We start from the raw sequence: 20,738 nt of genomic DNA on the forward strand, positions 1-20,738 counted from the left end.
GAGCATGGCTGAGAACCAGGTGTGTAGCGGATTAAAAGAGAGGAGACAGAAACATGAGACTGGTGGGAGTGGCAGGAGGAAGAGGACAGTGAAGGTGGAAGCAACTAATAGCCAATGGCAGCCATAAACCCGGGTGGATGGTTGCGACGGAGTAGGAAAACGCAGAGGTACATGTGTTTTGTTTAAAAAGTGTTTCTTCAGCTTTTGGAATTTTCCTACTGAAGGGAAGGAGGCAATCTGCCTCAGCTCTGGGTAGATGCTAGAGTGGGGAAAGGGAAGGACATTGTGGGGATTGTGCTTGAATTAGGCCCCTGAAAGTGGGCCAAGCTTCAGGGAACTGCCTTTAAGGATTTGGCTATTCTGAGCAGTGACACTGGGACAGGCACAGCTGGAACTGAACTCTGGTTTGGAGGAACCGTTGGGCTAGGACAGAGCCAGGCTTTAGCACCTGAGTTTAAAATCCTTTTCTGGCGTAGGCTATACCGCGGAGGCAGGCACAGCCAGATGGCTTTAATGTGAAGGAGCTGTTGGTTCCAGATAAGGCCAAACTCCTGGAACTGTGTTCAGGGCCTGTGCTACAATAGGCTAGGGTGCAGGAGCTTTTCTGAACAGTCCTGCTTACAACTCAAGGGCCAGATTTTTAAAAGGTTACAAGCTTTTCGCCAAATGTTAGGAAAAGGGGAACCAAATCTTGGGGAATGAGTTGAGGAAAGGTATTTTATTACTTGCAAGAGAACTGTACCAAGAAGTTGATAGTGCTTATAAAAAGAAGAAGTAGCAACTCAGGTTTTTCAGATAGCCAATTTTATTGTACTGAGAATAATAACAGTACTGTTTATAGTGGTCACTGCTTACAAGAACCAGAAAAGGCTTTGCATGCTACAAAATTGCCACACAGCTATTAGATTACTAAATTACTATAATCACAATAACGGTAACTTGTACAATAATTTCTGTTTGGAACATACAATTACGCTCAAATTTTCAGAAGAAGCTATCTATTAGACAGTAAGCTCAAATCTTCAGGAGAAGCTATCTATTAGACAGTAAGCTATATGCCAAATTATGTTGCACATAACACAGTTAGACCTACGCTCCACTGTTTGGTACACTGGTCAGGTTGGAACATAAGAACATAAGAACATAAGAAATTGCCATGCTGGGTCAGACCAAGGGTCCATCAAGCCCAGCATCCTGTTTCCAACAGAGGCCAAACCAGGCCACAAGAACCTGGCAATTACCCAAACACCTAGAAGATCCCATGCTACTGATGCAATTAATAGCAGTGACTATTCCCTAAGTAAACTTGATTAATAGCAGTTAATGGACTTCTCTTCCAAGAACTTATCCAAACCTTTTTTGAACCCAGCTACACTAACTGCACTAACCACATCCTCTGGCAACAAATTCCAGAGATTTATTGTGCGTTGAGTGAAAAAGAATTTTCTCCGATTAGTCTTAAATGTGCTACTTGCTAACTTCATGGAATGCCCCCTAGTCCTTCTATTATTCGAAAGTGTAAATAACCGAGTCACATCTACTCATTCAAGACCTCTCATGATCTTAAAGACCTCTATGATATCCCCCCTCAGCCGTCTCTTCTCCAAGCTGAACAGCCCTAACCTCTTCAGCCTTTCCTCATAGGGGAGCTGTTCCATCCCCTTTATCATTTTGGTTGCCCTTCTCTGTACCTTCTCCATTGCAGATGCCCCCACACACTATACCTGCACACAAATAGTGCTATGGGGAGAGAAAGGAAAACAATCTTTTCTTCACCTAATCCCCCATGACTGTTCCCATTTTGCAAAAAGCATCTAAGTGAGACTTAACATCTTGATTTTATGGATCTCTATAGAGACCCCAATCAAATGACATCAAGAACCTTATTCTAGCTGAGTTGTTCTCAACTCCTGTTGTTCAGACACCCTGGCCCCCAAATGGTTTGGTTTGTAGGATATTCACACTAAATATTAACGAGATGCATTTATGTACATTTGGTTTGAGAAACAGATTAGTTTGCATAATTTCATTAACCCGAAAACCAGACTTTTATTTGGGGTGGCGGGGGGGGGGGGGGAAGGAGGCCTTGATGACTGGAGTGGAGAAAGTCTGTCCTAGTCAGAATGACAAGGAACATTCAAAATCACCCTTATTTTCTAAGGTTTTGTAAACCCATTAATTTCCAAAGTAAGCTCCTTGCGGGAACGAGTGTTGATTTGCACAGGCCTGGGACAAACAAGTCTGATTCTAGCCTTCTTATAACAGTATCTCTTTATTATACTTTCACATATGCATGCAATAGACTCTCTTCTCCTCAGCCAGCGTATTCTCTTTACTTACAGTGTTTTGCTTCATCTCAGCTCAGTGTTTGGACAGTGTTGTATACAGGAGATGCCTTCCTCCTGGAGACTTGGCCTGGTCTGGTTATCCCCACCTAGATCCCAGCTCTTATTCCCCAGTCTCTGGTTACACCCTCTGAGCCCCACCTGCCCCACAGGATCCCACCCATAGAGCATAATCTCCTTAGTGGATTTAAGGTGGACCAGGCATCTAGCATGGTCCCACACAAGTAAATAGGGGACCTCTAGGGGTACTGCTTCACATACCCCTCCCCTCAGCTTGGACCCATCGGGCCAAACGTCCCTACTGTCTCCTGGCTCCCTTCCAGGAGAGTCTAAGCCCTCCCGGTCCCCTTCTCTTAGGGTTACCCTTGACCACATCATGACCACCACCCCATGTGCCATTCACGCAGTGCACATCCTCAGTCCTTTAATTAAGCCCTTTGCTGGCTCTGGGTTCAAATTCCACCTCAATGGAGCTATATGGACTGACTGGGGAACTACCACTGCTGATTCCTCTGTATCTCAATTGCTGAAGTCTCCACAGTGCCTCCCTCTGGGCTCTCCGTAGACTCTTCCTCCAGGTTCTCCACAGTTTTCTTGTCTGTATACTCTGCTACTTGCCCACACCAGTTGCTGGCTCCTCCGCAACTTTACTTGCTGGGGTTTCTGCAGCACTACCCTCTGGGCTCTCTATGGCATTTCTCACTTTCCTGTCCATACCTACTCTCTCTGGACTTCTCAGGGGAATTGGTCTGGGGCTCGCAGTAGTGTTTGGGCACCCTACAGGGTCTTCATCTGTACCGCCTTTAGTGCCAACTCCCAACTTCTCGCTACCACCTCTTTCTGGGCAGTCTGTATTGCTCTCAGGGCTCTGTGTGACCCCTCTCTCAGGGTTCTTCACAGCCCCTTTCTCTGAGCTTCTCACAGGAGCTATTTCTGGACTCTGGTAGTGTTTAAGAATGTCTTCACCAGGACCTTCTGTAGCACCATCCTCTGGCTTCTCAATGCTTCCCCCTTCTGGGCTCAGTGCAGCCTCTCCTCCTAGGGTGCATTTCCAGAGCTCACTGAGCATATGGTCAATCTCTGCTGTAATCACCTTTATCTCTGCAACCATCTGCATCCATCCATCTTCTTGCCTGGCCAGGGAACCTGGGAGCAAGTTTCCTGGCTTCCCAGTTTCAGCTTGCTTGTCAGACTGCTGCATTCTGGGCTGCACACTTCTCTGCAGAGTGGCTGGCTTTCTGGAAGAGAGCCTCGCCCAGCTTCCATTCACCACACTCACAGCCCACTCTGGCAGCTTCTCCCAGGGCTATACCCTGCTCAGCACAGCCCTGCTGCACCTGTATTTCTTTCACTTTTCTTTTCAAGGCAATAAAGTTAATAAAAAAAAAAAAGTCTGCTTGACCAGCAATAACTTGCTCACTGTTAAATCCCTGTCTATCTCCCAGCAGGGCTCCTCCCTTTAGCCGGTTCAACCCTAAAACTTTCTGGCTGTCCCTGCAAAACTTTTTTTCTTCAGTGCAGTTTCTGCCACACCCTTTCACAAATCACAGTGTACTCCTGTACTCCCTGTGCTCTGTACTTAAGTTTTAGAACCACAGGTCCTCTTCAGAACTCTCTGCACTCCACACAGAACTTTCTTGGAAGCTGGGGGGGGGGGGGGGGTAATGTTTGAGGGTTCCTGTGCACTGCTTAGATAAAATCCCTTGCATGACACCATATGTGGGAACGAGCAGTGATTCCCACAGGCCTGGAGATAAACTAGACTGACTCCAGCCTTCTTAAAACAGTAACTCTTTATTATAACTTCACACATGCACAACCATAGACTGTTTCCTCCTCAGACAGTGTACACTCTTTTTACTTACAGAGTGCTGCTTCGTCTCAGCTCAGTGTTTGGACAGTGTTGTATACAGGAGCTTCCTTCTTCCCGGAGACCTGGCCTGATCTGGTTATCCCCATGTGGATCCCAGCTCTTATTCCCCCAGTCTCTGGCTATGCCCTCTGAGCCCTACCTGCCCTGCAGGATCCCACCCATAAAATGTACTCTCCTTAGTGGATTTAATGTGGACCAGGCAGCAAGCCTGGTTCCCGCACAGGTAAATAGGGGACCGGTAGGGGCACTGCCTCACACTCCTATTCTGATGCTCACAGTGAAATGCACCCTCCTCATGATCCTTGCTACCAAAATAATTTTACGATGAATGGCTCAGAGAACCCACACAGACTGGAGTCTGCATATTCTGCCATCCTTCTGTGTTACTGATTGTAGGAACAGAGCAGAAAGAAAAGAGAAATAAGAACATTGTTGCCTATTTACCTAGAAATGTGATTGCAGAAAAAGACCATATGGACTATCTAGTCTACCCATCAACACAACTGCTGAGCTCTACAATCCTTATCATAGAGATCTTCTGTGTTTATCCCATGCTTTCTTGAATTCAAATATGTCTTTATCTCCACCACCTCCACTGGGTGGCTATCCCTTGCATCCACCACCCTCTCTGTAAAAAAAAGATTTCCTTAGATTACTCCTGAATCTATCCCTTTCCTGCATCTACCTCGTCCCATGACTCCTCGTTCCAGAATCTCTTTTCTGTTGTGAGGTATTGCAATGTCTCTATCATATATCCCCATCTCACCTTTCCTCTAGAGTATATATGCTTTATGATGAAGCTCGCTAATCATTTTAGTAACCACCCCTCTGGACCAATTCCATCTGGTTTATATCCTTTTGAAGGTGCAGTCTCCGGAACTATACACACTATTCCAAATGAGGTCTCACCTCATTTGGACACGATGCAGTACCTATTTACCCTTCAAGGGCCAAAAAAAAAAAAAAGTGAAGATCAGTTGGAGATAAAGATTGTTAAATGTCATTCTACTTCCTCTTTCCCCTATTAGGTGGATGGTAACCTCTTGGTCACTGTGTACCCAGAGCTGTGGAGGAGGGGTCCAGACTCGACGTGTAAATTGCCAAAGGATCACAGCAGCAGGCTTGTCCGTCCCCATGTCAAACGACGTGTGTGCCCAGGTCGCCAAGCACCCAGTGGAGACCCAGACCTGTAATAGAGAGCTGTGTGTGGAGTGGACCACCTCCTCCTGGGGACAGGTAAAGGTACCCAACAAATATTGTAGAACAACGGGAAACCTAATGTAGAGGGTTGTTAAATTAGGAACAGAGATCAAAGTGTTCATTTGTTTTCATAGGCAAATTAACAGTGTGGGATTTCAAGAGGTAGATGAGGATAGGAAGGAGCCTTATATGGCTAATGCTAACTTAACCACAGAAAGATGCTCTCTCTTTTCTTTGGCATTTTCTTTTAAGTATTTTCAACAGATGTTTTCTAGGTACAACAGTAACCTCTTAACTTGTCTTTGTGCAGACTGAGTATCAGTAAACAGATCAATAAAACCGCCTCACTTATTTCATTGGTTCACGTTACTATTAATAGCAGTAGCATTGCTGCAAAACTTAGCAACAGGCCTGGATTTATGCACAAGCCTGCTAGGCCTATGTGTTGTAAGGCAAAATTCCATCCTATTAGAAGAGTCAGGAAAATTACAATTACTTAATAACTGCCACCCTCACCATAAGGATGTTTTATTTTTGATTTTTTTTTTTTTTTTATCATATATCACACCCCTTTACCCACCACTGACATCACAGGATTGGTGCCAGGATATTAAACGCCCTAGGCCAAGGCTTCCCAAACATTTAGCCAATGTGACCCCATTTTACCACTTGAAAATTTATATCGTCCCCAGAGGACGACCAAAGCCAATCATCAGGGATGCAGTCCCCCCCTCCACTCTCCCCCTCCCCACACTCCAGCTGATCCCCTCTCTCAACCTCTGCCCCTCCAGCTGATCCCCTCTTATATCCTACAGCTCCTCTCACATTCCCAGACCATCCCCTCTCTCACCCCCTCTAGCCCGTTCCTGTCTTCCACTACTAATCCTGCTGTTGCTGCTGGTGCCTGAAAGAAGTGTGCTGCCTCTTTGAGGCACTTGCGACCCAGCGCAAACATTTTGTGACCCCATTTGGGGTCCCAACCCACAGTTTGGGAAGCCTTGCCCTAGGCTAAACTTATAGCCTTATGTGGCCCCCCCCCCCTTTCCCCCCTGTCCTCACCACACACACACAATTAAAAAATGATGCAGTTATTGTAAGAGATTTTACATGGAAACGGATGTTCAAAGTTCAGTGTTCTGAGGTAAAACTATCACTCACAACATGTCATATTATATTTCCATGCACTGCTGTGGTGCCAACCAGAAAACTCTGCAAAAAAAAAAAAAAGACATTTGGGACCCACATGATATTAGGCCTGTTGTATACACAAGGTGGAGAAGATAAGCGGTACACACAGAGGTAATCCCGAGACATAAAGGTGAAGCGCTGAGCGGTAAAGATTCCCTTCTTGTAAAAAGAGAAACCAACTCAATCGTTTTAGATACAGTAAGGTGCAGCTTCAATGTACATCCATCTGTAATAATCTTTTTACTACTTCATATCCAAAGAGTGTGTCGAGAGAGAACAGGTTTCTAGTCCCCTGACATGGACCGTGTTTCGCCACATCGGCTGCAGCAGGAGGGACCAATTTCACAACAACTGTTAACAGACACAGGGAAGCAATCTGTAAATAAGGATCCCAAGGAAGCACAATGGCTACAAAATTAAATAGGAGTGAGGGGTTACATACCAAGCCTTCCATAGTCTAAAGTATAAAGTAAGTAGCCGGTAGCGGCTGTCTCGGCGTTTTAAGTACCACTATAGAAAAAAAAAGTAGGTATTAATATCACATCATCCAACCGAATAGACGTAAAAAGTAAACATAAAGGTGAAGGAAGTCACAGTAATAGCAATACGAACGGGAGTGGTTACAGTAACTTGTATAAACCTTTAAAAATGTAAGTCCAGTGAGACGCTGAAAAACAGGCTACAAAAACTGTAAGGCTGGGGAGGATATTTGAAGGAAGGCACCAAAGGTCACATGATGGAGTACTGCCAATTACAGCAGAGCATGGGCGGGCCAAACACACAATGCACTCCCATACACACATGCAGGCTCCCAATCTCTTACTCACACACACACACACACACACACACACACACATAGGCTCACAATCTGTTACTCACAAACAGGCTTCCAATCTCTTACTCACATACACATACTCTCACTCCCATACATACAGGCTCCCAATCTGTTACACACACACACACACACCATCTTTTAATCATATAGGCTCACGCGCAGTCATTCTGGGCCTCTCCCTCTTCAGTTGGGATGGAGCCTGCACACACCCTATGGATTTTAAGGGGCGCCTGGGAACGCGCGTATCTCCTGGTACGCGAGAACAAATTTTTTTTCATGGAAGGGGCGGGGCATGTGAGTGGTCTGGGCAGGGCATGGGCATTCCAGGAAATATGAATGAAACCAGCAGAAAAGTATTTACACGCACCAGGGTCCCTATCCATGTAACTTTATTTGTTATAGATGGCATGTAAGTTATTAAACCGAAAAAACGAGGCTAGTCAGTGCGGTTTTAAGAGTCGGGGCTAATAAGATAAGAGAGGCAAGTTAACTAGAGGGTTTAGGGTGTCCTCTCCTTTACTGGGGTGAACTGGGGAAAAAGATAATTGCGTTGATGCGTGTACTTATTAAAATAACCCCCCCCAACTTACTCGATTGAGGTGGCATTTGTGCGCACATGTGTGCATCAGTGTAAAATTGTGTGCATATATACATGCGTATAGCCAATTTTATAACAGGTGTGCATATACCCGCATATGTTATAAAAGCGCCGCGTCCATGTCCGCAAGTCGGCAAATACATGTACTTCCGTGCACAGGTCTTAAAATTCACCTTTCAGGTTTTTACAGATTCATCCAATTATTTACAGCTTCTAAACAGCAGTCAAAAAATTAAAATGGGATATGCCCATCCTGGTTACAAGGTAAATACAATTGAAAATGATCGGCATAGATACAATAAATTAAGCTTAGTAGTGATAAAATCTCCCCAAGGGCTACAAAGAAATATTAAACAGCCTTACTGATAGCGCTACCCCTGCAGAACCCCGACGTTCAGTCCCTTCCACCATGAACAGCTATTTCTTATTCTTGGTTGTTGCATCCACCTGACAAAAAAATGTAAATCAAACTAGCATGACAGAAGTAACTCCAATAGACTTAAGCAAGCCAGTAGAGTTTCATGACTCAGCATATCAAATGCAACTGAGATATCCTATTGAATCAATACAACTGCAGATGCTCCATCTATGTCGCAGGGCAATGAATCTATCAGAGACTAATAACATTTCCGTGCCACAAGTTTTTCTAAACCCAAACTGATATTTATCAAGTATTTTATGTTCTTCTAAATATTCTTTCAGTTAAATAAGAACCCACTTCTCTGTTATTTGAGATGGGATGAAAATTTGTCATATCTGTCATAGGCAGGGTAGGATTTGCTGGTGCTAGTTGAATAGTTGCTGTCTTCAAAGATTCTGGCAAGTTATATTCAAGCACACTAGATACTTTCCTGGCCTATGTGGTATTCAAGGCAATAGAAGTGATGTGCCCAAGGTCACAAGGAATATCAGTAAGAGAAGCAGGATTTGAACCTTGGCTTCCCTGGCTTTCAGCCTGCTGGTTTAACCACTCTGCCACTCCTCCATCCCAATGAGAATGAATTTTATAATAACTAAAATTACCCCCTAATTTAAAAAAAAAATAAAATATATATATATATATATATATATATATATATATATATATATATATATATATATATATACTAGATGTACCCGGCCACGCGTTGCTGAGGCTCAGTCTGGTTAAATGGAAAAGAAAGAAAAGAGAAAGCGCACGTTTCTAATATGTTTAATTTCACAATGCTTGTGGGTATACAATATTTTTTGTTGTTCCATTGTCTGTGCAGATATAGAGATTGTCTGGTTTGCCGACTCTAGAACACGCAACATATAATTGTCCATGTGAGAAGCAATCCGTGTCTAGATGTAAAGCGCATAATTCTAGAAATGAAAAAGAATGAAAAAAGAAAAAACAAACTATACTCACTAAATGAACGGTATGGTAAATGACACAGCTCAATTCCAACGCAATGTCACACGAAATAATTAAAACAAAATGAAAATAAATTGAAATCTATGAAAATTCAATTTAACAATGCAATCGGAAACATTGAAATGGAATCGTAAAATATGTAGTCCAAGCCGTTAAGCCCGTTAAAACGGGCGAGATTTTTGTCCCCTCTCCTCCTACATCTTTGCTCTGTTCCGCTCCTCCCCCCTCCCCCCAGCACCACGAAGAGCCAGAGGCGGCGGCGGTGGTAGGAGCTGCAGCAGTGGCCGAGGGGGATCTCGCAAGGCGTAATGGTCCTTCCATCCCAACTCCCTCCCCCCTGAGCCTGTCCCTCTGCCACTGAGGGACAGGCTCAGACCCCTTTCACTCTATCCTTACAGGCCCCAACTCCTTTGCTCTCCCATTCCCCTCTACACTGAACCCCTTCCACTGTCACCTATAAGTGGAGAGCTGGGGGGGGGTAGAGAATCTCTCTCTCATACAGCCCTCTACATAGGCTTCCTCTCTCTCTCTCTCTTGCACATACACTCTCCCTCTGTCCCTCACACACACACGCCCAATCCCTCTCACACACATACACAATCCCTCACGTAGTCTCCCTCTCTCTCTGGCACTCTCACTTGCCTTCAGCGCACATTACCACACTTCTCTTTCACACAGTTAAAATGGGTGGGATTTTTGTCCCCTCCCCACCTAAGTCTTTGCTCTGCACTCGCAAGAGCTTGCAAAGTTCCCATGCCAGTTGTGTCTGGGAGAGTGAGGAAAACACTCCTTCCCCCTCCTCGCAAAAGGCAGGCGGCAGGCACTGCAACAGATTTGGGACATGTTGCCTAGCTTACTTTGCTCTTTCTGGGAGACCTGTGCCTTTAAGAAATCCGATCGGGAGCTTGAAAGGAGCTTGAAAGAGCTCTGGCTTTCACTTTCGTCACGGTGCTTTGCTGGGAGTGAGGGTGGAGAAATGCCCATGTAAACTCTTCCCTTGGTGGCTGAGACCCACGGGCGGGTTAACAGCACTGCCTTCCCCCTCCCCCTCCCCCCCCCCGCAGTTGCGGGATATTTACTTGGCTTCTCCTTATCTGCGGGACTCAGGGGGCGGGGAAGGAGGGCGAGCTGTTCTCTGTTCAGCTCTTTGCACTTTGGCTGCTGCAGGTTGCAGCTGCTTGTGATCTCTTCACAGCCACTTTCTACTGCATTTGCTCTGCTCCGGCCGTCCCAACTCCCTCTCCCCCTTCCCCGGCGGTGGACGGACTGGCTCGGCGACTCTTCTACCCTTTCCTCCTCCTGTGTGTAACTGTCCAGCAGTGCCTACTCCCTCCCCCCTTCCCCAGCGGGGGAGGAACGGGCTGAGCCATTTCTCGGAGTGGCGACTCGTCTGCCCTTTCCTCCTCCCCTCTGTGACACCCAGCACGTAGCGCAGAGCTCAATTATCTGCACATGCACGGTAGAGCTGCTCTCTACTGCGCATTTGTGGGCCGTCGGTCAGAGCCCATTTATATTGTAGATAGCATGTGTTGCTTGTACGTCCAACAGAAGGCGCTGTTTTTCCAAAACATGTTTTTACCTGTCACAGGTGTGACATCTATATAATATAGGTATATAAAAACATGCGCGTATTCGAATGCAACGTTGTGTCAAAATTTCAAAGCAATCGGTGAAGAACTTTTGAAGATTTAAGATTTTGAACAAACGAACATTTTACATTTTTATTTATATAGATATTTTTTTTTTTTTTTTACTTTTTTTTATGAAAAAGGGGAAAAGGTTAGCCCCAGTACAATGGGAAAGGAAGAAAACCGAATGAGAGGGGGAAAAAACCAGGCAAGGTGAAGCTGCTGAGAGGACTCTGCATTCTGATTGCATCACAGATAGACTTTAGTGAAACATCGTAACATGGAGTTTTTTTGCCTTTGCTGAGGAATTGTCCTTTTTGTACTTTGTCAGTTAAAATCATTTGCTTTTTATCATTGGATATTTATTTGGAAAAATGCTTGGGTGGAATTTAAATTGAGTCTGTAAATAGCAAAATCGTAACAGAGTGTACTTCTAAAAAGAGTGATGAAATGACATGGTTTTTTTAAATTTTATTTGCTGTCTGAGTGCTCTGGTTTGATATGTGTCCCTGGCTGATTGCATTGCATGGGCAGGCATAGCGCATCCTTTGGTAGTTGTCACTTTCCATAGTATGAAGCTTGTTATTGAATATCGTTAAAAATATGAACTCATCTGTTTGCCTAAGCTGGTAGTATGAAAGCTGCATAAAATCCCTCCTACCTGAAAAGCTTATTTTTATGGCTCTGTGTATAAATCATCCAGCTGAACTCCACATAGAATCTGCAGGCATCAGTGATATTGTCAGCCAATCGTTTTAATCATGATAAGATTAAGAACAGATCACTGGCTATAGATCAATGTCTTGCCTTTATCATTGCGTCATTACAGTTAGCACGTGAAACATCAGGTTCCCATTGGACAAATCTAACAGTTAGCCATTCCAAATTATAATGAATATAAACAGATGACACCTCCTACTGTAATGCACCCTCCTCTTTTTTTCCCATTATCTTGTGCTCTGCTTTTCAAGAGAAGGCTATGACCTGGCTTGACCTCCAAAGTCATTGAGTCAGTGATATTTTAAATGTATGATACCCCAAAAATTCCTTAAATAATAACCCACTGATACTGAAAATCACCAGCACTAAATGTGTTAATCCAGTGCCTCCCTCCCTCTTACATTTTTGTGAGTAAAACATTTATACCACGGATGTGGCCTGATCCTTTATATGCAAGCGTAATCTTCACAAATACTTCAGGAAAAAATATATGAAGTTCTTTGGCTTTACAGCTTTCATTGTCTGTGATCTATCAGAACCACATAAGGCTCTTCTTTAGGCGGAAATCATCACAGTCTGTTCAGCACTGCACTGCATTGCATTTGGAGTACAGTGATGGGAATGTCCTTCTCTGCCCCAGTGGTAGTGACTGAGGTTGCAAACTGCTTTCACAATAGTCAGAAAGCAAATGTGGCAAAAGAAGACCAGTTGTCTTAGTTGGAGGGATTCCTTTATTAATTATATAAATAAAATCACAGAAATGGTAAGAAATGCCCGACTCAGGCCGAGTTTTGCCCTGGCGTAAGGCTACAGCAGGGCTTATATTGAGTGTAAAACTTCAAAAAATAGGGGGAAAAAACTCACCCTCCAGGACATGGAAAAACAAGAGTTCCCAAGTGGAGAGGAGGATCCTATTTATGGACAAAAAAAAGAAGTCCTCTTGCAAAATACTGGCAGAGGAAAAACCAGGGTCTCAGTCACTGCACAACTCCCCCCGTGTACCTCTTCTAGCCAGGGTGAAGACTCGGAATGGGGGCCTCCAGGTTCTTTTTCTCCAGATGACACAGGATCCCTTGGATGAAAGGTACAAGCAGCAGGGAACGAAGCAGCTCTTCTAATTTCCCCACTCAGGGCAAGGAAGAGTGGCAGCAAAACCTCCGGAGCCAAAATCTTCACAAAAAGGCAAAAACTGGAATTCTCCTGCAACGAGCCACCCCGATCCATCCACGGTTTGTGTGATGGAGGGCAGCGAAATCTCCTCTACTCCTGGCCTTTCCCAAGAAGAAAGACTGCCCAAAAGTCCCTTAACCTAGGCCAAGTAACAGGGATCTCACAGAAAAACTCTCAAAACAAAGCCAAAATTCCCTTAAACAACCCTGTGGCACCCTAACAGGTTGTGTACCAGCAAGGCAATTGCTCCTTTCCTGTTCGGTGCAGGTTCCAAGTCATGAGGCCTAGTACACCAAGAACAGGAAGAAAATGAACTCAGGAAAAAAAACAGCTCCTTCTCCTCAGACTTCTAACGCAAAATGTCTCACCTTGCAGTGCTGCAAGCTGCTTTTTATACTGGCAGGGGCTAGGTATTCCAGCAACCTCTGCGGAGGGGCTGTTCTGATATAATGCACCATTCCCCTCTACTAATCTCTTACTCCTAGCTCAAAAAGGGCCATTCACGTAGATTAGGGGGGTTACGTGCAGAAGTGCCTGGCCCAAAGAAAGGGGCGGGCCCGGGGGAGTGGTCTAGGCGGGGAAGAGTGGGGCGGGGACGAGCCGGGAGAACGCCATTCCATGCTGTCCCGGGGAAGATTACTTCTGCTCCAGAGGAGCAATAAGTATGAAAAAATTGGGGGATAGTTAGAGTAGGTTTAGAGGCGGGCAGGAGAGGGAGGAAGGGTAGGGTTAGGGTTAGGAAATTGGAGACCGGCCGATCATGTCGCCGTGAGTAAGTTTTAAAATCCCCCCCCCTCCCCCCCCCCCGTGCATGTCGCAGGCTGCCCGCACATGCACCATCGGATTTTATAACATGTGCATGCCGGCGTGCTCGTGTTTTAAAATCGGCGCGTCCGTGTGCGCGTGCCGGGAATCCCACTGTATTTAGGAAACTTGGGGGCATATAATGTGGGGACAAGTAGAAATGTGGAATATAGATATCATGTAGTAGTAATCCTGATAAGTGATCCATTAAATTATACAAAATAGTCATTTTATTAATATAAGCAGTAAGGAAAAATGGAAGGGTCCCAGAAAAAATTGGCAGCTATGTTCAAAGCAAACAAGCTCAAAACAATAACATTATCAGTTAATGTAATTTGTTTCAACAAAATTCCGTCTGCATGGCATCCATATAATAAAGATCCACAAAATGTTTACCGATAATCACCCAAAGATACTTGGAAATCCATTTCTTAAAATAAAATGTTGTCTTGTTATTTAAGAAGTTAGTTGAAGAACAGATTCTTCAGCCCTACAAATATTCATATATTGACTCCCATGAACAGGTTCTGAAGTATGGTGTATATAGATATATATATTCAGCTGAAAAGTGGCTTCTTCTCTATCTACAGTGCTCTGGACCATGCATTGGAACGAGGTTGGCACTGCAACACAGACAAGTCTTCTGCCAATCAAGAGATGGGACCCCTGTGTCTTCTGAACAATGTAGCACTCTTCCAAGGTACTTTAGGAATACACTGACAGATTGCATGTAGATATAATCAAAAGAATGGTTGATAAATATTTGTGTGTGTGTCTCTCTCTCTCTCTCTCTCTGTGTATATATACATACACTACCATAAAAATAGCAACTATTCAATAGAACTCTGTTTTTGTTTAAAACAAAAGAGGAAATTACAAAGCAATTGAAAAAAAATGTGAAAAAAAAAAAAGAACAAATTATTATTTGCTTTATTTTGTTTTCAATAATGCAGCAGCCACCAGCATTAGACTTGGTCTCGGGCCTCCTTCCCATGAAGTTAGCATGGGGCACATTTAAAACTAATTGGAGAAAGTTCTTTTTCACTCAACACACAATTAAACTCTGGAATTTGTTGCCAGAGGATGTGGTTAGTGCAGTTAGTATAGCGGTGTTTAAAAAAGGATTGGATAAGTTCATGGAGGAGAAGTCCATTACCTGCTATTAATTAAGTTCACTTAGAAAATAGCCACTGTCATTAGCAATGGTTACATGGAATAGACTTAGCTTTTGGGTACTTGCCAGGTTCTTATGGCCTGGATTGGCCACTGTTGGAAACAGGATGCTGGGCCTGATGGACCCTTGGTCTGACCCAGTATGGCAATTTCTTATGTTCTTATTCTGATAAACACTAGTGCCTGCACCAGCAAAATTTAAATAATGAAGCCTATCTTTATTCCTATCTTTATTCTTCTGAGAGAAGGAAACTCCATTCATCAGTATTTGCCCTGCAGGTGAAAGTATGGCAGCATCACTGATAAACGAGGCTTATGACTTGACTGGATTCAACTGAGGGAGCTGTCTACTGCTCAATGCCAAATATTTATTTATTTATTTATTTATTTTTGGACTTTTATATACCGATCTTTTTGCATTGGATACAAATCAAACCGGTTTACAGTGAAACAAACAAAACTTGCCTGTGAGCAATTACATAGAACAAATAAACAAAAAACATCAAAAAACTTTGAGTAACATGGTATGAGAGTTAAATAATAAAGTAGACAATTTGAGTTACATAGCAATGAAGTTAAAATAAGCGAACGATTACCTAAGAACATTATGGGCAGGTTGCAGAAGGGGTGATCGGACGATAGATGGATTGCAAGGAGCTTGAAAGAGAGAAGAGACGTGACAAGCAGGACCAGAAGGGATCAATAGCTCCCAAACAAACACTAATCTTCTCAAAGGAAGCCTTGGGGGCCTCAGCCGGCAAAAAGTAAAGCTGGATGGTGTCAGCATAAAAATTAAATATCCAAACTGGCCAAGTGACCTGAGAAAAATGTTAAATAACTCAGAGCATAGAAGAGATCCAAAGAAAAAGGAACACAAATTGATGAACTCAATACCATCGTTTGAACCCGATCAGTCAAAAATTATGTGAATCATTTCTAGTTCCTGCCCATCATGCCAAAATCAGCCAGCCTGTCCAGAAGGATCCAATGATCAATTAGATCGAAAGCTGAGGAGAAATCCAGCAGAAACAGCACAGAAGGACTCCTTGGGTCCCTGGCACAGATCAGCTTATCTATAAGCGCTGACAAAAGGGTTTCAGTCTCAGATTGGCAAGGGTCCAACAGATGTTTCTGGAGTTGCGTCAATACTGCTGCTTCTGTAACATTAGACAGAAAAGGCACATTTATAATAGGGCAAAAAATTGCCCAGTACCTCTGAAGCCAGTGATGGGCAAATTGCTGTTTCTTTCAAAGACTCAGACAGTAAGCCCTCAGAAAGCAAAGTATTAATGATCTGGACAAGCCGGGGGGGGGGGGGGGGGGGAGGGGAGGGACCATCTTCAGCTGTCTTAATTAAAGATAAAGGGCCAGGATCAAAAATAGAAGACAAAGGATTGATTTTTGACATAATTTTAGAAACCGCAAAGCTGGTAACTGGCCAGGAATTGGGCCCATGTAAGCAACTTACAGCTTGCAACAGCTCTAAAAGCTTGCTATCTGCATGATCCTCAGCACCCACTTCAGCCAACTTGTGTTTTTCTAACGGGAGCGTTTCTAATGCAATTACTTCTGAAACAATCAGAGACATGTGACCGGACACCCCCCCCCCCCCCCCCCCCCCCCGTTCAGTACCATTTGCCTTAGTTCCATTTCCCTCTTCTAAAACATCTTGAGCTATCCATCCCCTCTTGCCATTCTCCCACCTAGGAGAGCAGGGATTGGTTACTCATGCCCTTTATAACCAGCCATTTTGTGGCTAGTTTCATTTTAGAACAGACCCCAGAGAAATAAGATGAGGAATTATTTCCTCCCTGCTGAGGCCTCCTGCCTCATCAGGTTTCCCTCTTTTTGTAGGGAATTGGCCTCCGTGCACAACCTGCCAGAGGATCCCTAGGCATGTACTTCAATAAGATAGATTTTTGCCGGATTTCCCTTTGGGATAAAAGGGCTCTCAGTCCAGAGGCCTGAAGACCCGTGTGCACCACTGCACTCCCTAGGTAGGCAAGACCCGTAAACAGATCTTTCTGAGTGAGATTTCTGATGGTTGAAATGTATCCTGTTTCTTTCAAGAAGGAAAATACACTTTTTTTGCTGGGAAGAGATTTTAAGCTACCCCTCTTCACTAGGAGCCTGGCTGGATCAGTAGGTTCCCACGCAAAGACTTTTCAACCAGAGGAGTCGCCCTTTCAGATCCACTTAATAAGAGTCCAGGAAGAGCGAGGAGACCCCCATCCGGATCTCCACTGATTTGGAACCAGGACACAGGGCTGGTTGTTCGGGAAGATGCTGGACTGTAAGGTAGGATTTTGCTCTGCTTAGAAGGGGACCCCTGACCTAGGAGTCCCACATAAGCCTCTAGGAGAGATTTGAGTGCACAATTTACACCACCATGGGAAGATCAACCATGGTGCTGAAAGAAAAGGACACCTACCCAGAGTGAAGCACTCTGTCTCTAAAGACATCATCTGTAACTGCCCCAGTATTTAAAGATGGATTTGTATTTGCCTTAAACCAATCAGTAAATTATTATTTAACACCCAGCACCTGGTCCTGTTTGGTTATTCACAGCATCTCCCTCCAGAGGATGCCCCAGCTACAAATACATACTAAAGTTTCTTTCATTGTCTGAGCCATAGACGAGCGTCTCCCTCGATAGAAAGAATCCCCCCCCCCCCCCCCCCCCCAGGGATCAAGAGTCGAGCTGGGAAGGAGTCAGCTAGCCGGAGCAGCCCCTGAGGTTAGAAATGTGATTGTATGCCCTTGGGACTAAACAGCCCGGGTAAGGGTTATAGACATTTCTTTGTAGAGAAATAAAGCACACTTATTGTTCTCTAGAGAAGATGAGGGTAACCCACCAGGAACAACAGAGTTAGCGATTTTCAACAGTTCTCTACTAACATTACCTGCTTTAGAAATCTGCAGAGAGAAAAAGGTTGTTTTGGCCTACACAATTTCCCCCTTATCCAGCAGCTTATGCCTTTTCCAAATGTGTCTGTTGGAATCAGAACAGTGCTGCTTCCATGATCTATCAGATCCCCATCACTAACATCCAAAGTTCATTAGGGGAACCAAAGAGATCATATTGTTTTTTTTCATCAGCACTGTCCTCTCAGGAGGCAGTAGGCTGATAAACCTTCTCAACCTCCTTATTCCAGGAGGACAGCAGGGCATCCACTGATAGTAACAGTGACAGTTCTGGTTCTAAAACTGCTCAAAATCTGATTAAAAAAAAAAAAGAAAGAAATCTGAAGAAATCTGATATATCTTTCCATATGCTTTTGTAAGTTGGTTTCGTTCACGGTTTCAATGAGCATGCAATGAGTGAGCACATTTTATAACAAAATGGCCACTCCAAGAGACCTAAGATTCTCCAGTCTATGTTGTCATGGGAAGAAAAACAGTTCCAAAGTACACCCCTATTCATGGATAAACTTTACAAAGCAACTGGGAAAAAGCCTAAGATGGACTTCTAGTGAATAAAATTACTGACTGAATAAAGGATCTTCTATTTGCAATGCTAGTACAAAATAAATAAATAAATAATAAAGACTACCAGTATGACTACTTTGTTATAGAATTTTCTGTAGGGCAACTTCCTTTCAATGTGAAAATAGTTTGGCCTTTTCCTTATGTGATGAGCATGAAGGGACAAAAAAAGGTTGCTATAGTATTCTAGCTGGAGCTACTGCTAACTCATTGCAAAGGCCTGTGTGAAAACACCTCTCCTGTCTGCTCTGCTAGGCTTATTTATGACACATTAGTTTTTATTTGGTTCATTTGTAAACCTACATCAAAGGAGCAATTGGAGAGTAGCATGCTTCATAGGGTAGCATTCATTCAGTTCAGACGTGTCAGTTTGAAACCTTCCTGTAGTTTTTTTCATGTAGGGTGTTTTCGTGACATATCTGTTCCTTCTTTTATTAGACCTGTAAGTACCCAGAATTGTTGGGCCGAAGCTTGCAGCGTACAGTGGAGGGTCGCGCCCTGGACTCTGTGCACGGCAACATGTGGAAACTACGGCTTCCAGTCCAGGCGAGTGGAATGCGTGCACCTCCGTACGAACAAGCCTGTGCAGGAGCATCTGTGCTCTTGGAGACAACGGCCCACCAACTGGCAACGCTGTAACATCTCCCCATGCGACAACGGTATGCTCCAATGCAAGAGCCAAATTCTTAACCTGACCGCCCTCGGGACCACATTTAGCAAAATTTTGTTCCTGTGGAAAAGATTGTTCCAGATTTAGCAATGAAAATATCCCAGTTGTCTTCAATAAAACAAGACACTCGTCCAAAACTGGAGTAGTTTTTGCACGGGAGCAAAGCTTCATTAAATCTAGAATGTCTACAGAATAGGAATTTCCTTACCACTAATTTGCTTTCTATAACCTCCTTCAGCAGTGAGTGACCAATGGTACTTACTGGTGGGGAGTGCAATAGGATGAGCTGTTATAAGGCCAATCCAGTAGCTCGGTGGCCACTGGACTAACTCAATTCTTCTGCTCCCTGGGGTCAGCCAAGGCTGGGGATGCTCCAGAGGCAACCCTCACAATCCCTGGGGGGAGAGTCCTAGTCATCCCGCAATGGCGACACCTAGTGGTCGGATTTAGTGCCCATATTTGCAAGGTTCCAGGAAGAAGCCTATTGAATGGCTCCTGACTGATGACTGTTACTATAATGACGAGACTAGAAGTTAAGCAGGGATATAGAAAAGGGGGGAAAATCCTCAGATAGGTGCAAATGAAAGCTTATGGCACCAGACCCAGCTCTAGTTCTGATTGAGCCTGGAGGCTCAGAGGAGCAGGAAGAAACTGTTGGGTCAGCAAAAAAAAAAAAATTGTTATTCACAATGTTTTAGCTTTGCCTTTGCTATATTTAAACCATTATTAAGATGGACTTGGGGAAATCCACTGCTTATCCCTGGGATAAGTAGCATGGAATCTGTCGACCTTTATGGATCCTGCCAGGTACTTATGACCTAGATAGGCCACTGTTGAAAACAGGATACTGGGCCTGATGAACCTTTGGTCTGACCTAGCATGGCAAAACTTATGATCTTACACTCTTATATTTACTTGACTCTGTTTTACAAGAATACTGAAATTTATTCTACTGGAGTGTAAGCTAGCTAGCTATAGAAATTCCATAGGAATTATTTTGAATGTTCTAAAATCAAAATGTTTTTAAATAGCAAACTTACCCTGCCCTCCAATGCATCTCTTCTATGGCATGCTTAGCAATGCTGATAATCAGAGAGTAGTTGGGCATCTTATTCTCGCAATTCTACACCTGCTAAATATCTAGCGCAATTGATATCAGACTCATCTGTTGTCTGCTCTTACTGGGTTGGAGGTCTGGGTGAATTGGGGGGAGTTCAGGGTGAAGTACTAGGAGGGTCTCCATAAACTCGTGGAGGTATTGGTGAAATGTTGATTTTAAGTACGTGCGCATATTTTAAAATGTACCTGCTTCCACGTATAAATCAGGGTTTTACACAAACAAGTTATATATTTTTTTTCATGCATAAAATATACGCACATATGTTTATAAAATAGATAGTGAAAGTGCACGTTTTCGTGCATTGCAAATTTTCACGCTTGCTGAAACATGCATATGTTGGAGGGGGTGTACACACCCATATTTTATAATCTGTGTGCACCAGATCTGCACAGGTTATGAAATACTATCATAGATCTCCATGCGCCTCTACACGCACATATATGAGGCCACGTGGAGTTGTTTGCAACTTATCCACAGGGAGTGCAGTTGCTGTTGCAATAGATATTTATTGCCCAGTAGGGCCTCCTAAATC

General features: G+C 43.9%; 1 protein-coding gene across 5 annotated transcripts in view; it reads left to right on the forward strand.

The window, feature by feature from the left end:
- ADAMTSL1 (ADAMTS like 1) overlaps positions 1–20,738 on the forward strand; it is a 1,467,826-nt gene that overhangs the window by 1,440,829 nt on the left and 6,259 nt on the right. For 3 of the 5 annotated variants that reach the window (XM_029608733.1, XM_029608751.1, XM_029608761.1), the window contains 3 exons: positions 5,247–5,460; positions 14,348–14,457; positions 18,855–19,075. In XM_029608733.1, coding sequence (XP_029464593.1) covers positions 5,247–5,460; positions 14,348–14,457; positions 18,855–19,075 — 545 coding nt within the window. Of the gene's footprint in view, positions 1–5,246; positions 5,461–14,347; positions 14,458–18,854; positions 19,076–20,738 lie in introns of those variants that run through there. The other 2 variants (XM_029608741.1, XM_029608769.1) reach the window with 2 other exon arrangements.

The sequence above is a fragment of the Rhinatrema bivittatum genome, chromosome 1, assembly GCF_901001135.1.
Source record: "Rhinatrema bivittatum chromosome 1, aRhiBiv1.1, whole genome shotgun sequence".
Taxonomy (NCBI): domain Eukaryota; kingdom Metazoa; phylum Chordata; class Amphibia; order Gymnophiona; family Rhinatrematidae; genus Rhinatrema; species Rhinatrema bivittatum.